At 30.0% G+C, this 18074-nt stretch overlaps 2 protein-coding genes across 3 annotated transcripts in view; both read right to left on the minus strand.

The window, feature by feature from the left end:
* Positions 1-1701: 1701 nt before the first annotated feature.
* Positions 1702-3477, minus strand: LOC124817838 (piggyBac transposable element-derived protein 4-like). Its single transcript, XM_065811578.1, has one exon. It carries the CDS (start codon positions 3475-3477, stop codon positions 1702-1704), a length of 1776 nt encoding a protein of 591 aa, XP_065667650.1.
* Positions 3478-4509: 1032 nt separating this feature from the next.
* LOC100198921 (cyclic nucleotide-gated channel alpha-3) overlaps positions 4510-18074 on the minus strand; it is a 52916-nt gene continuing 39351 nt past the window's right edge. For both annotated transcript variants that reach the window (XM_065811816.1, XM_065811817.1), the window contains one exon: positions 4510-4845. In XM_065811816.1, coding sequence (XP_065667888.1) covers positions 4830-4845 — 16 coding nt within the window. In that variant the 3' untranslated portion in view covers positions 4510-4829. The remainder of the gene's footprint in view (positions 4846-18074) is intronic.

An 18074-nucleotide genomic window follows, 5' to 3' on the forward strand; every position in this document is an offset into this window, starting at 1 on the left:
TAGGTAAGGACCGCAGCCATTTTAAAAGTTCTAAACTTTTAATTGCGTACCTAAACATGCGTACCTAAACATAACGCTTTTTCCTAATATCGAAAATGACGGTGCATAATATTTATATTTAAAAATATTTCTTTGTTTTATATTTTCCATTTAGGCTAAAATTGAAATATTTACTGTATTAGGCATCCTGTACTTTTTAATTATTTAAAATTTAAAAAACATTTAAAATGAGACTATTCTCAGAGGCAGGTAAAAATTTTAATGAAAAAAGAGCTAATTTGTTTGCCCAAAACTGGATAGCAACTCATTTTGCACCACAATATTCCTAAACTTCTAGAAATCCTTACATAATTGATTAATGCAAATAAAATTACATTGTGTTTGTTAAGAATTTGCATTTTTTAATTAGATTTACCTACAGTTCTTGATTGCCGTGTAGGACAATGACTTTTTGATTTAATTTACGCATGTCTTTAAAAAAGGTGAAAAATATATTCCGGCATTCCGGCCTGAAATATTGTAATTCCGGCCGGAACCGGAGACTAAAAAACGGTAATTCAATTTGGTAACTAACTTTTCTGCAAAATACATCGACTAACTTTATAGTTTAATTAAAATTAGTCGAATAACTTTTGACTAAAGCTAAACTACAAAGTTGTTTTATTGGAATTAGAATTTAAGTCCAACTAAAAAGTTAGTCAACTAACTTTAATTACTAACTAAAAAGTTAGTTTTAACTAATTTTAATTAAACTAAAACTAAACTTAACTGCCTAATTATAAATTTAACAGCCTAATTATAAACTTAACTCCCTAATTATAAAATAGTGTTTGTTAACTGCAGCTTCTTTATTTTGAAGTTTTTTTGCGACGTTTTATCCGACAAGCCAGATCATAATGTTAAACAGCTATTCTTTTGACATAGATGCGCGAGAACAATAATAAAATTTATTAAATGCTGTAATAAAGAGCTTGTGTAGTACCGTTGGAATTGCAACTATCGTAAAAGTGAAAGCGTGGGTTTGATTTTGGGTTGAGAAATGCGCTGTGCTTCACTGTGTGTTTTTAAAAGTGTACATACATTGACTGATTTAGGGATAGGCACAGTGAAGTATACCTACATCGACTGAGGGTTTTTGTTTGGGCAGACACTCTTTTTATAAAAAGAAAAGTTATTCTTGATTTATTTTAATAGGGGGTTAATAAATAATTCTAATTTATATGCATGGAATTAATAACCGTTCTAAAAAATGATCTACACGCATGCGTTATAATAGTATGTATGGAAAAAAGTATGTTGGAAAAAAAGCCACAGCAACTTTTTTATCTTCGAAAATAAAAAATTATAACGCATTAATCTTAAGGATACCGGACCCCAAAGAACTCGAACCATTTGTAATTTTGTTATTTAATAGATTGATTTTTTTTATCAAAGAATCGAATTATCATTAACCCCTTAACTGTGGCGTAATTTTAAAAATCACGTTGTTATTTACGGCAAAATATTTTTGTTAACGATTTCTTTAAACTGTTTAATTAATTTTCGTTTAGTACGCCGAAAATTGGAAAAAAAAAAAAAAAAAAAAAACCTAATAGCATTTAACATTTCTTGATAATAACAACGAGGAACTAAATTTTATAGGCAACAAAAAAATAAAACAAAGATTTGTAAGACATTTAAAATATAATAGCAAAAGTTTAATTATTTACAAAAACCTTTAAATTTTTCTTTTGTATGGTAAATTTTAAAACAAGGCACAACACACAAACCAACATTACAGTCTTGACACATATATCGGGTATCTGATCTAATCTTGTTTTCAGAGCAGACAACACACCTTCTACTTGGTTTCATATTTTTTTCTGTTGCTGGTATAGCATCAACAAAATGACGCTCTATTAATCTTAAAGGAGAAGGTAATACTCGAGTTCGACTTCTTTTTTTCTCGATGGATTCATGGTATTTAACAATGCTTTCTTTGATAATGGACTCTCTAAACTGTAAGGATGTCATATTAGGTGATAACTTATTGTTTATAATATTTGCATTGAATGCACAAACGCTAATCAAATGCATAAAAATCTTTTTGTACCATTTTTTAAGTCTTTTTCTTTCGGATTCATATGTTGTCAACATTTGATCAGATCGATCAACACCACCCATGTTTTTGTTATATTCATGTATCACTAAAGGAATATTTTTTTCTCTGCCAGCTCTATTAACAGTGATTGTATCATTTTGAACACAGGTACTCAGCATGTGCACATCTTTCTTGTCTCTCCATTTGGTACACATTATATTTGTTTTAGTATCATATCGAACTAAAGTATCACCAATTTTAATTTTAGCATTCTTTATATCCTGCGGTAACTGTTTGCGATTATTACGTAATGTACCAATGCAATCAGTATTATGATCCAGCAATACTTTGCAAATTTCATAAGATGTATACCAATTATCAATGTGTAAACAATAGCCATTACCAATTAAATTATCCATTAGAGTAATAACAATTTTAGTAGCTTGATATTTGTATATTTTCAAGTCTGGTGCAAAACTTTCAGTCATTTCCTTACCAGTGTACAAAAAACAGTTCCAAATATAGCCAGTAGCTGATTCACATAGTGCAAAGGACTTCATTCCAAATCTGGAACGCTTGCTTGGAATGTATTGCTTCCAGCTTAATTGACCTTTCCAAAGCAGCAGTGATTCGTCTATTGATATATTTTTATTTGGTACATACAGAGTTTTGAATTTGTTTACTAGGTAGTCATAGATCGGTTTAATTTTTGCTTTTTTACAGAAATGTATTGGCAAACTACTGTTATCAACAAAATGAAGAAACTTCTCAATAAGACAAAACCTATCAAAAGACAATACTTTTCTTATGAGTGGTGTGTCAAACAGAGGGTTTGTTGAAAAATACATAGCATGTGTTGGTTTCCATAAGATTCCACGATATAAAATGAATGCTATATAGAGCCTGATGTCGTTTCTGACTAAAGGTATCCATTTTTGAACTCGGGATCTATCTTTAATTATATTATTTTTACGATATTGTACTGCGAAAAGGTTACTTTGCTCGACAATAAGATCAACGAGGTCGTCTGTTACAAATGCTTCAAATATAGTAAGAGGAGTACTATTAACTATAAAACTTGGATGAGGTCCTGCATTACCCTCAAATTTAGCAAAATTTGCTTTATAACCGTCTATTTTAACCCAATTCGGTTCATCGTTTGTATTATCTTGTTCTAATTGCATTACATCAGTGTCAAGAAGGTCAGTTTCATTATCATCATCTGCTGATGATGAGCAAATTATTTCTTCTTCTGTAACAGATTTAACTGAACCTTCATTAGAAGAACCATCATTAGAACTAATATCAGATAATTCATCGCTTTCTCCCATGTATTCAATTAGATCTTGAACAGAATAATTACTTCTTTTAGGGTAAGATTTTCTAGCCGAAGCCATGTTTACTTTTCCACTAAACTAAAGCATTGTCATATAAAGCTATTAGCTATATTTTGAAAAAACTCTAGAGTATAAAATGAAGACCATACTATTGTTAAAAGCTATTACATAACATAAATAACAAACTTGCTTTTAACTTATCATATCTGATCTGTTGTTTAACTCAAGTAAAAAACGGAAATATCCGTCAGTCACAAACGGTGCAACAGTTCCAAATTGCGGAAATATCCGTCAGACACATATAAGCCTACAGTTCCAATAAACGGATATATCTGTCAGACACACGTAAAGCTACACCCTTGAAAGACGGATATATCCGTCAGACACAGTTAAGGGGTTAACTTAAATTTGCTTGTAGTTCATAAAATTAGTAGAGCTCAAACCTACCCGCTTTTTTTTTTTTTAAATTGTTGATGCAATTTAGTATTATTGTTGATCGAAATACAGAAGCTGTAGTCTAATCATTCCGACAATGACTAAAGATGGTAAAAAACTTAGTAATGATTTGGATACTGTTCTCATTGTCCACATATTCATACCAAACTCGATTATCAAGGCAAAATTCTTTTGCTATATTGTTAAAAAGAGTCACCAGTGAGAAATTACAACCTTCAAACAATTGTTATTAAAAAGTTTGGAAAGAAAAAGATGACTTAAGAAAGAAAAAGACGAAAAAATGATACACAATGAAGCAACAGTATTGGGATGTTTAAAGGTTTTTTAGAGTTTAAAACCATTATAAAAATAACTTTAATTGACTTTTTTCTGACCAAAAACAAACTTGATAACATTAATAAACTTTGTTTCGGTTTGAAATAGATGTTATTTAATAGATAATTAATGAAATAGTTAATTGATGTTTGAAATAACAACACTGAAATACTTAATGACTCATATCTTTTATTAAACAATCTGACATTGAAATGTTTTTGTCAGTAAAGCAAATACTAAGATTTGCTTTTTAAAACAGCTGCAATAACAAAAAGAAGTTGTTAAAAATAATTTTATACAGATGTAAAAATAAAATTTCTATTTAATTGTAAAAATATTTATTCTAATAAGTACTACAAATAACTTTGTTTATTGAAGAAGAAATAAGTTTCTTTTATTAGGCGAAGATTACTCCTATTTTTATGAAAACAAATCTTTGTCAATTGTTTAAGTTTTTAGACGTATTTATATTGCTAACTTAATGTTTCTCTTTCTATGTAATATTCTTTCAGTTGAATCAAAAAGTACCCTTTCAAAATTGAATTCGATATTCTTTTGCAAACATATTGATTTCTTATAAATGCGAGACGGCGTAGTAGACTTCTTTGTAAAATTGGTTAGTTGATTGGAAAAAAGCTCATTCAAAAGGTGTTAAACCTAAAAAAAATCAATTCATTATAAAAAATTTTAATCAAAACATAATATAAATGCATGCCGCAGGGTAGGGATATAGCTTTACAAAAAATGTTACTCTTCTTTTTCTTTATTTGAACTACCGTCTAAAATTTGAGGCAGGCTCTGAATTTTTAGAAATAAGCGAATAAACAAACATTTTCAAGTCTAATTTATACTTTAATTAATATGTTTACAAAAACGAAATATTATTACACATTTTTGATCAATAATTTCCAATTTTAACTTGCGCTTTCTAGTTGTACTCGTACCAGTTTTGATTTGTCAAAATAATCAGTAAACAGCCCACTGTTAAGAAATAATGTTATTAATACCTTTACTAGAGTGACAATTAATAAATTTTGTGTGTGGTATACCTTTTTTTAGTAAAAACAAAAATAACGAGCACAGAATTTTGATATTTATAATTTGGCAAAAATTGTCTAAAAACTGTAAAAAAAATGGGCAAACGAAAGGAATTAATAATTGCTGAAAGAGAAAGAATTCAAGTTTATCATGAAGGTTATTCACAAGTTGAAATTTCAAAAAAGATGAAAATTTCAAGTTGTTGTGTCCAAAGGACATTACAAAGACACAAAGAAACTAATAAGAATGCAACTAGAAAACGTACTGGAAGGCCTATAAAAACTAATAAATTACAAGATAGAGAAATAAAAAAGATTTGTTTATCAAATAGAAGGTACACCGCCGAAAAAATCAGGTCTGTGTACAATCAATTTAATGATCTTAAAATTAGCACTTCCACTGTGAAGAATCGATTGAAGAAATTTGGCTTGCATGGGCGTGTAGCTGTTCCTAAACCATTATTAAGACCAATTAATAAGACAAAATAGCTAAATTGGGCTAAAAATCATAAACATTAGTCAATTGAAGAATAGAAAAAATGCCTTTGGACAGATGAATCCAAGTTTGAAGTTTTTGAAAATTTTAGAAAATCAAATGCTGCCTTCTGGTGAGAGGTTATTTTCCGATCAGTATATTTTTATGCACGATAATGACCCGAAACATACTAGCAAAATCTGCCAAACTTATTTAGCAGATCTTTAAAGCCAGAAAATATTAAAAATAATGGAATGGCCACCATAATCACCAGATCTTAATCCGATCGAGTTGTTGTGGGAAGAACTTGATAGGAATGTGCAAGAAGAACAGCCATCTTCTGTGAAAGACCTTTGGCACATATTGCAAGTAAAATTGGACGCAATACAACCTGAAAAACTGTCTAAATTCATTGATCGTATGCCGAGGATCTGTACAGCTGTAATACAGAATAAATGTGGTTATTTTGACGAATCAAAAATTTAAATAAAACGCGAGTTAAAATTAGAAGTTATTGATCAAAAATGTATAATAATATTCAGTTTTTGTAAGCATATATATATATATATATATATATATATATATATATATATATATATATATATATATATATATATATATATATATATATATATATATATATATATATATATATATATATCGGACAAAACGAGTGCAACCAAATAATGCTAATTTAGTTTCTTTATATAAAAGTGCTGCATTTTTTCAATTTAGAGAAATAACTATGTAACTGTTTAGAGACAAAGTTCTTCAAGTTTTTATTCATCACAAAGTTCATTATTTGTACACGAAAATTAATAAATTAATCAAAAGTATTAAAAAAAGTTGATTTCCTTCTGGACAAAACAAGTGCAACTTGACAAAATGTTGACCAAACTGTATTTCGCTATCAATATTTCGTGGCGAATCCTTTGTTGTCAATCACACCTTGCATCTTCGAGGCATAGAATTGATCAGGTGATCAATGAAACTTTGTGGAATCGCTGCCCAGGCCTTTTGGATTTGTTCAAACAGGTGATCCTTATTACGAACACCTTCACGATTAATTCTGCGGTTGACAATCTCCCACAGGTTCTCGATAGGGTTGAGATCCGGAGATTGAGGCGGCCAATCCATCACCGATAGGTGGTTGTCTTGAAACCACTGCTTGACTACTTTTGCAGTGTGTTTCGGATCGTTGTCTTGCTGAAAAACTCATTTTATTGGCATATTCTATTCAGCATAAGGTAACATAACATCTTTCAGGATATTTTTTATACATGAAACGGTTCATTATTCCATCGTTTCGATGTATTGGACCTAGACCGTTAGTAGAAAAACACCCCTAGACCATTACATTGCCTCCACCATGCTTCACAGTCTTATGGCAGTAACGTAAATCGAGGCGTTTACAGGCCGGTCGACGTACACGGCAAATGCCATCGCTCCCAATGATGTTGAACTTCGATTCATCACTGAACAGGACAGTTCGCCATTTCTGCACATTTCAGTCAATATGAGATGTAGCAAACAGGCGTCTTTTCTTCTGGTTTTTAGTGAAATCACCGGTTTCTTTGCAAGGCGTCAAGAAAACAATCCGGCTTCAACAACACGTCGTTTGATTGTTCGGTCCGATACAGGCAGCTCTATTTCCTTTCTATCTCGACTGATGATATCCAGGGATCCTTCTTGAATGATCTGACGATCATAAAATCCTCTCTAGAAGTGGTGGAACGCGGTCTTCCACCTTTGTTATCAGCTGCCAACTTCCCCGTAGAACGATATTTGGAACATAGTCTTGATACGGTCCATTTTTTCACGCGATATTTATCACAAATACTTTTTTGTGACATTCCACTTACGTAATCGCCAATAATTTTCTTTCTTAGTTCCAATCCAAGACTGTCAGGAGCCATTTTTGTACTTGAAGTCATAAAAATAAATAATCACGCTTCTCAAGGCTTACCGTGTTACATTTACCTTGTGATGATACAATAATGCTCTGTGGAACACAACGTCTTGGTTGGATGTGAACTGTATTGATGTAATGAAACACTTGTTGTATTTCACTTCTTGTATTGATGTTCCTCGATAAAACACTTTGATAAAACTCACTTCGATAAACTGTCTTGATAATACTGACTGATTGACTTCCATATACTGACTGAATTACATGTCGATTTACATGTCTCTTATATAGTAAAATGAACCTGTGTGAACCTGTTCTGGAAGATTCTAGATGCTTCATTTCGATGCTTTTGAAAGCTTCTGGATGCGTCTGGATGCTTCTGAATGATTCTGGATATTTCTGGATGCTACTGGATGCTTCCAGATGCTTCTTCTGGAAACTTCTGGAAGCTTCTGCATGCTTCTGGAAACTTCTGGATACTTCCTTTAATTATTAAAGAACTTCCGTGACGTTGACACGGACCAGACTTAAGAAAATGAAACAAACCAAAAAAGTTGCACTTGTTTTGTCCGCTGCAAAATGGCACTTGTCAACGAAATTCTGCCTGTGTGCTCATGTGCTGTGTGAAATTCTGTTGCTCATGTCATGGCATGCTATGACTCCAGACTCCTGAACTGTTTGCTGTGGTAGTTTCGTTTCGTTTTTAAGACATGTAAAATTAGGAACACTTTTTAGCATTGTTCGATGCTGGTTGCAAATGTTTTGTCCAATACTGTGTATATATATATATATATATATATATATATATATATATATATATATATATATATATATATATATATATATATATTGCTGAACAACACCATCCGGAAGATTGTTCCACGAATTCGCTACTCTATTTGTAAAAAAGTTGTAACGTATTTCACAGTTAACTGTCATTTCCCTACGTACGCGTTTACCATACTTAGGTTCTACTGTTAATGGTTCAACTTGCCAAGTCACTCTATCAATTTTATTTTCAATATTAAAATATTGAATGCAGTCTAAATGAGTTCTTCTGGTTGTTAAAGTGTCTAAATTAGGAACCTGCAGGCGATCTTCATACCGGAATTTTTTAGGCTGTGAGGTACTTTTGTAGCTCTCTTCTGGATACGTTTTATGCGTTGTATTGCAAATTTTGAATAATTATTACAGACTGGAGTAGCAAATTCTAAATGTGGCCTTATATACACTGTGTATAATTTCTTCCATAGTTTTGCGTCTCTACTTATGAATGTATTTTTCATCCATCCTAAAATGTTATTAGCTTTAGATGCAATTTCCGAAGTGTGTGTGTCCCACTTGCATTTCGAGGTAATGGTAATGCCAAGATTGTGCTCATTTCCAGATTTTAAAATGTTAACGTTGGTCAAAGATGCTTTTGGGGGTTGTTTTTACCCATATCGATCACTTTGCATTTTTTGTAGTTTAGCTTTATGTACCATTTTTAAGACCATTCCGTAATAGCATTTAAATCTAATTGAAGCTTGTCTGAGTCTGATGCATCTTTAATATGAGCAATAATTTTGCAGTCATCTACATACAACTTGTAGGGAAAGTAATTGATAACTGATGGCAAATCGATTATGTAAAGGATGAACAAAAGAGGACCCAAAACTACTACCCTGTGGTACACCGCTAGTTACGTTTGCCCAGCTGGACTTGTACTCCCCAAGCACAACACTCTGTTTTCGGTGAGTGAGAAAGCCACCAATCCAGCAAAGTAGCTTTCCAGTAATACCAAAGGCTTTTAGTTTATACATAAGACGTTGATGTGGCACAGTGTCAAAAGCCTTAGCAAAATCAAGAAAGATTATGTCAACCAATTGCCAAAATCTGCCAAAGATGAAGAAATAATGTCCATTGACCCCAAAAGGTTGGTGACGCAGGGTTTGTTCCTAACAAATCCTTGTTATTGCTCTGCAACATGGCGAACTTGATCATTATATAAATAGTGTCGCGGATAATTCGTTCCAGGACTTTGAACGGTACAGACGTGAGCGAAACTGGACGGTAGTTAGCTGCATTTAATCGACTTCCGCATTTATGCAAGGGTGTCACGTTAGCAACTTTCCAAGCATTGGGTACAGAACCTTCTTAAAGTGAGCTGTGAAATATTTTTGTTAGAGGATAAGCTATTGTACTAGCACATTCTTTAAGAACCCATGAGTGCACACCGTCTACACCTGGAGCTTTACATTGATCTAGTTTGCTTAGACTTGAAACTACTTTTTCTAAAGAAACCACTGCTTCCGGAACAAAGCTCGTGGTTTGATGTTTAAAGTTCGGCATTGGAGAAACAAGATCTTTGTTAACAAAGACAGATTTAAAATATGAGTTTAAAATATTACTTATTTCAGGACCTGAAGTAATAGTATCGTTGTTTGAATCTTACATTGCGTTGATTTGTTTTTTTATTTTTTGCTTTGATTTTACATAGCTAAATAGTAGTTTCTTGGAATTGTTGTGTTGTGAACTATTGTGTTTTCATAGTTACTGATGCATTGCTTAGTGTATTTTTTAATTTGGTAGCAAACCTGCTTATATTTATTGAGAATTGGTATAATACCGGATCTGGTTTGCTGGACTAAAATTCATATATGTTTCTTTTTTGCAATAAGATTATGTTGTTGATCATTCATCCAGGGTGGTTGAGTTTTACGAATTAATTTCTTACTACAAGGTATCCATTTATTGCACAAATGATTATACTCAATGAGAAATTTTCGTAACATTGTGATGTGTTCTTAGAAGTAAACAAAACATTCCAGTCAATATTTTTGAAATCAAGATTTAGATTTTTGAAGTCTGCTAATTTATAGTACAAATTCGATCACACAAAAAGAGGTCTTTTTATAGTGTCGGCGGTAGCCAGATGCCATTCAATAGGTGGTATTGGTTGGAGGTAATACAAATTGGAAGAAGGGGCTTAATGTTGTAGATGCGGTTGGATGATTCACTAAGAATTAAATCAAGAAAACTGAGTGTGCAGAAATCAACGATCTGATAAAGTGGCTCCTACTGATGTGTATGTAGCATACACATCAGTAGGAGCCACTTTATCAGATCATCAATTTTTGCACACTCAGTTTTCTTGATTTAATTCTTAGTGAATCATCCGACCGCATCTACAATACCAAGCCTTTGTTCCATGTTAACTTATTAAAATTGAAATCTCCAGCTAAGCACATTCCACTAAACATTTTATTTTGGACTGCATCCGATGCCGAAACTAATGATGCTAACACTGCTTGTTCAAGATTTAAACGTGCATTAAAATCATTGTTGTGTTTAAGAGGAAGTCTATACATACACCCTAGCAAAACGTTCTCTTCCTCTAATATTACAGTACACCATATTTGTTCAACAGATTCGAAGTTTAATGGATGCATATTTACTTCAAACGAATTTAGTTAATCATTTAAATAGATTGCAACACCACCTTCACGACCTTCCCTGTTGTTGCAGTATAGTTTATAACCATGCATGTGCATTGTGCTGTTGATGTTAGCCCAAGTTTCAGTTATAAAAATAGCATCGTATTTAAAAGTGTATGCTAGGGCTTCAAGCAAAAACAACTTGTTGTTCAGTTTATACGTATATATATGTGTATATATATATATATATATATATATATATATATATATATATATATATATGTATATATATATATATATATATATATATATATATATATATATATATATATAACAGTTTATATGTATATATATATATACACACATACACACACACACACACACACACACACACACACACACACACACATATATATATATACATATATATATATACATATATATATATATATATATATATATATATATATATATATATATATATATATATATATATATATATATATATATATACACACATATATATTAGCAGACATATATATATATATATATGTATATATATATGTGCATATTAGCAGACATATATATATATGTATATATATACATATATATATATATAATGTGTGTATATATATATATATGTATATATATATATATATATATATGTATATATATATATATATATACACACATATATATATATACACATTATATATTAGCAGAAAAGTTTTAAAAACTTATTTTTTTGCTAAAAATGATTTTGTTTGAATAATGAAATACAAATCATTATTGCAGAGTTACACAATATCATTTTCTCCAATTCGTATTTTGTACTTTTTTTGTTTAATTTTTTCAGATTTTTAGTTTTTGATTTTTTCATTGCAACTACCATTTTTATGGTAACATTAGCGGCCATTTTATTTTTCTCCTCTCTAGATAAAGGTATCACATTTTACCTTTGGTCTTCAGATTTACTTGCAAAGAAGTCTTGAATAAAGCGAGTATTTCTCTTGGTGCAGTCATTTGTTACTTGCATGTTTTTTATGAATGGAACAAACTTTATGTAGCTCTTTAAATTATCCCAACAGCCAGAATCTCCCTTGATCCATTGAATAACACATTCATCAGAAACACCAATAATGTTGAAAGGAATATAGCTTTTCGGACCAACAAGGTTAGAAAGTGTGAGATTACTGTCCATATTAGGAACTTTTGTGGGTAAACTGCGTCTAAAGATTTCTGACTTAACATTGATGAGCAAATTTTTATCATTTTATCAGTGCAACTCATCTCATTTATCAGTGCAAGAACAACTACTTGCTCATTTAAATGCTATGTTGACATTTAACAGCTTTTTATCAGAGCATTTCCAAGATCTTAATACTTCCTAGAGCAAAAAGATTTCTTCAGCTTGCAAGAGCCTTTTAACGTTGCCCTGCTGCATCATGGAGCAGAGCTACTATTCTAAATTTTAGGAACCATGAGGAATCATTAAAATTTTCCTCGTTGTCCACTGTATCTGGTGTGTAACTTTGATCATCTGAATTAATAAAATATATATTGCATTAGTCATGAATCTTGTCTCATGCTTTGTAACAGGCTGCAGGAATCTAAAATTCTGAAAACTCCACCAAGCAAGAATATACTTTACGCTTGAATAACTTGCAGTAATCATCTCTAGCTTCATTATGACACACACAAGTCTAGTAAGTTATAGCTGTTTTGGGTTTTTACATAAAAATTGAATTAGAAGCTAGAGATTTCCAATCAAAGATACATACATTATCAAGCATATTTACCTCAATAAAGATTTCTGCCCAGATCTTTTTAAATTTAAGATGAAGTGATTTTTGTGAACCCTTGGTGCTGGAAAAAAAAACTTCTAAGAAATGTGAAATGTGGAATTCATATATATATATATTGCCTATAAAGAGCCAAAAGGATGTTGGAGTCAATAATATTGGAAAATAATAAAGAGATGCTATTGCTCTGTGGTATCAGTTTTGCAACTGATTGTATCTGAAATAACTGCAAAAACATGATCTACACAATCATAGAATTGAAAAATGTTAAAAATCTCTCCTGAACTTGAAAAAATCTCTACTGCCTAAACTTCTCTTTTTGAATCCGGAGCATCTGGAGTGAATAAACTTAATGTTAATCTATCACTTATAACATAGATGTTCTTCTGTTCACAATTTTGCTTCACAAATTTACCTTTAATGTGCAACATTCATTTTTTGCTTTTCAACTTATCTATGATTTCATTTCTAATGAAATTTTGTCTGATATGCATGACTAAGTGTAAGTATAAGTAACGGGTGATGTGGAAGTTATCGGACAAATCCTATTTTCATTATTTGAGCATAATAATTCGTTTTTGTGGTTTTATGCGTAGGCATAAACGTTCTATAAAATATAAACTTTATTATTTGAGACACAATTATTTAAAATGAGGTTAAATGCAGCTGAACGAGAATCTTTTCGAAAGCGACTAAAAATGTTTTTTGTAAATAAACCTAATATATAAAAAAAAAAATTATCATTTTGAAAAGGATGGATTTGCTCGAAGTACAATATATGATAACCTAAAATGATTTGAAACTGTTCAATCGTTTTCTGATAGAAAGCACCCTGGTCGTCCAACATCCTGGATTAGAGAAAAGAAAGCCGAATTAACAAGACTTGTCAACAATCGAAAAGGGGTCAGTCAGAGAAAAATAGGTATTAAATTCGGTGTAAATCAATCGACAATTGGTCGTCAGTTGAATATTAAAAATAGAAAACGTGAAAAGATTCCAAAATACACTGTAGAACAACAAATAAAGTCAAAGAAAAGAAGCAGGAAACTAGTTAACCAACTCTATAACACAAAATCGCTTCTTGTCATCGAAAAATGACGAAAAATACTTTTGCTTTGCAGGGACAACATGTCTGGAAATTCTGGATACTACACAAACAACAAAAAGACATGCCCAGAAAGTGTTCGTTTTATAGGAAAAGAGAAATTTCCAAAAAAACTATTAATGTGGATAGCCATATCTGACCGTGGTATGTCCGAGCAATTGTTTCGCACTTCCAAGGCTGTAGCGATCAATTCATCAATCTATATTAATAAATGTTTAGAAAAACGACTTCTTACATTTATTCACAAGTATCATGGAGACTTTAACTATTTATTTTGGCCAGATTTAGCAGGTTCTCATTATTCCAAAGATTCTCTAAATTGGATGGACCAATATGTCTATTGCATTGATAAAGAATCCAATCCCCCAAATGTGCCTCAAGCACAACCAATTGAATTTTTTTGGGGACATTTGGCACAGAAGGTTTAGGAGGGAAATTGGCAAGCTTCAACAGAGCAAGTTTTGATTGATCGCATTAAACTAAAACTACAAGAAATTGATTTAAACTTTTTACAGTCGCATATGAAAGGCGTCAGAGCAAAATTGAGATCAATTGCAGATGGTGGTGTTTTTTCATATAAAAAAAAATATATTTTTATTAAAAGATAAATGCTTTATTTAAAAAAAATGTAATAGTAGTTTGTTTTTTTATTTATAAATAAGTTATTGACATTTTTATTTTGTCCGATAACTTCCGCATCACCCGTTAGTACCTAAAATATTTTACATTTTTTTTGAGTTAAATAAATGAAAATTAAAGAGAAAAAAAATTACATTGTTTAGTTTTCAAAGGTAATATTAAAAATTATTAAAACCTTAAACTGTTTCCAATAGTAGGAAGCTTTCTATCTGGTAGACCATTAATGGGGTATTTCAGGAGATAGAGAGTTCTCATAGGATTGGTATAACAACAAAAAAATTTTATTTTAATTTCTTTTATTTTAGTCAATATTTTATATATCGGGTAAATTAAAACTAGCCTATATTTATATAAAAAAAGTTTAATTGAGCAGTTAATTAGGCAGTAAAATAGAATTGGACAGTTACTTGTATGAAAGGTTCAATAAAAAATGATTTGATATACATAATATTTGATACACATAATATTTGATGTATTCAGATAAAATGATTACAATTTATTGTAAATGTAACAATTTTTTCTAACTTCAGAATTAAAGTTATTCTAGAAGGCCTACAATCCAATTTGTTTCACAATCTTCATGAAAATTTCACATCTAAAGTACCTCTATTGGCTAAGGTCTCAACTTTATACTCTTGTCTTGACAAAAAATCTTCACATTTTGATTCCTTAAAACAAGCGCCGGTTTTTATTCTGATCTCACTTCTGTAACAGCCTAAGGCTTGCAGTGGCTTGCAAATTTAAATTTTTAAGGCAACAAAACTCATTTATTTACTGCTAAAAAATATTGCAATATTGTTGGCATTACTATATTGACGAATAACAACCCTCTTACTCTCAGACAAAGTCTAAAAGCACATTGTAAATGTAGTTAGACCTACTTTATCTGCCAAGCTTGAACCACTCTCCCATTTTTGTAAGGTTGCATTTCCTTCTTTTTTCTACAAACACTATCATGGTCAATGTTCAAACAAGCTATCATCACTATTACAACAAACCAAAACTCATTCTTAATTGGCTTCTTATTCAACAAGTTGCATCCTTTTACTGTATCTGTCCCATTATGCTATAAATCTTTTATTAATTCAATTTTTTGTTCTTGCACATCAAATAAGCCTTTTAACTCTTTCTCATCTTCGTGTTTTCATTTTTAATACATTCTGCAACTTTGAAAGTCTTCAGTTAACCATTTTCTATTATTTTAACCTGTCCTCTATTTTAAATTAACTCATAAGTTAATAGTGGTTGCTAGCAATCTATAAAATATAAATATATGCCATCAGGGCTGGCATTAAAAAATATATGTATCAGAGCTGGCATTAAAAAACATGCTCGAAAAAACCTGCCCAATAAAACCAGCTTAAAAAAACCCAATAAAACCCGGTTAATCTGGGTTTTATTGGGTTTTTTAAAGAAATTTAGTAACTTTATGAATTATTATAACCAACATTAACATTTTAACTATAATATTATTAACTGTTATATTATATATTATAACTATTATATTATAATATTATAACTATAATATTATTAATTATTAACTATTATTACAAACTAAATAACTATTAACTATAATTATTAACTATTATAACCAACAATAACAGCTATCAGAGCAGGTTTACTAGTATTTGAATCATTATTTGGAAATACATAATTTTAATTTTTATTAAAATATTTTTATCGATTGAGATTTTTTAATCTTTTATGTTATTCACCTCCCAAGGTGAATTTAAATGAGTAGTAGTGGCCTGATAAGGCTACTACAGTAGAGGAGGCTACTTTATTGTGGTTATAACCCTCTCTCAACTCTTTAACTCCTTAACACAAACCTTTATAAACAAGGCTGCTGCATGGAGAAACGAGTTTGTTCATTTGAATTTTAAGTTCAAATTTGAAGTTTAATTAAAACTTCAGTTATTTCCACCCGTTCTCCAGCCTCCCATTCTCCAGCTTTCTTTTTCCCATTTCTCATTGACATTTTTAATTATATAAAATAATACTTTTAAATCTAAAATAAATCAATACATATAGATTTAACATGAAATTTAACCCAAAATTACCCAAAAAAACCCACTGGGCTGGATTTTTGCCAAACCTGGCCAGTATGTAATAAATAGTTAATGTAAATATAAAATTATAATACAAAAAATGTTTTTATTTTTTTCTAGCCCCAGCTATCAACCACTGCTAAATCTTGTAATTTTGCTGGGTTTTCAGCCTGGGCCCCAAAAATGAGGTTTTTATAAAAATAAATGTTTATAAAAATTAGATTTTTTGCAAACCCAATCATTTACTGTTACATTTTTATATATATATATATATATATATATATATCCGTGTGTGTTCTGTATATTTACTTTGTTATTTTTATTTACATATAATATTATATATTTTTTATTTTTACATATAATATTTTGTATATTTATTTATTTAAATACTAATTGTAAAAAAACAAAACAAAAAAAAAACATGTCAAAAAACATTCTGAAATGAGTTGTCAGACCTTATAATTATTCATAATATTGAGTGAAAAATAGTCATTTTCTCTATTTTTAAATATATTTATTGAAATATATATTTATTGAAGCTATTTGATGTTTATTGAAACTGTAGTTTAATTTTATCTTTTTGTGCTGCTCCAAAATGTGGAAAATGCTTTAAAGATAATTAATTTTTCTGCTATTCTAAAAACATGACTAAAACATATTTAATTAAATATTTTTATTAGGAAAAAAACTCAAAATTTGAATTAAATTAATGTTAATTAATTAAAAACAAATTAACAACTTGTAATCTAACTCAATACTTTACAAATTTTAAATAACTAAGTGGATCTTATTAAAAGATGGAGAACCAGCTTTAAAATTTTTAACTTTTATCTTTGCAGCATTTATTTAAAAAAAAACACATACTACTATTTAAGAAGCAATAGCACATAAATTCAAAAAATGTTAATTCTTTATTTTAGGTATGCTTCAACCTTTACCCAGTAAACTAAACATCTAAAAAATGTCTCTTAAATATTTTTTTAGACGTTGTTTACTAGGTAGTTAGTTGCACAAGAAAATAGAATATATAAATGTAAATAAATATATAATGTAAGTGTAATGCTTACATAAATAATATAAACATCAAAATATATTATCTAAATCATAAAATATTTCATACATAAAAAAAACAATGTCATAAAGAAAATTAAATGTACTGTTATTGACATCTCAGTTTTAATGAAACTAATATTAACAAATATAAAAATTCTAAATTAGTAAAAATTAGAACTATCCTCAAAATATTTATTAATTAGTTCAAAATTTAATTAAAGGTTTTTTAAAAGCTTAAAATTTTTAAATTTTTCCTTAAAGAAAGTTAAATGATCAAGAGTATAACTATCTCAATAAGACACTCACAATAAAAATAGGTCTATCACTTGTGACTTTATTTAGGCCAAGGTTCTCCAGAATTTCTTTCCAATCATGATTCGCCACCATAGAGATAAACAAATC

The sequence above is a fragment of the Hydra vulgaris genome, chromosome 12 (genome assembly GCF_038396675.1).
Source record: "Hydra vulgaris chromosome 12, alternate assembly HydraT2T_AEP".
NCBI classification, from domain to species: Eukaryota; Metazoa; Cnidaria; class Hydrozoa; order Anthoathecata; family Hydridae; genus Hydra; species Hydra vulgaris.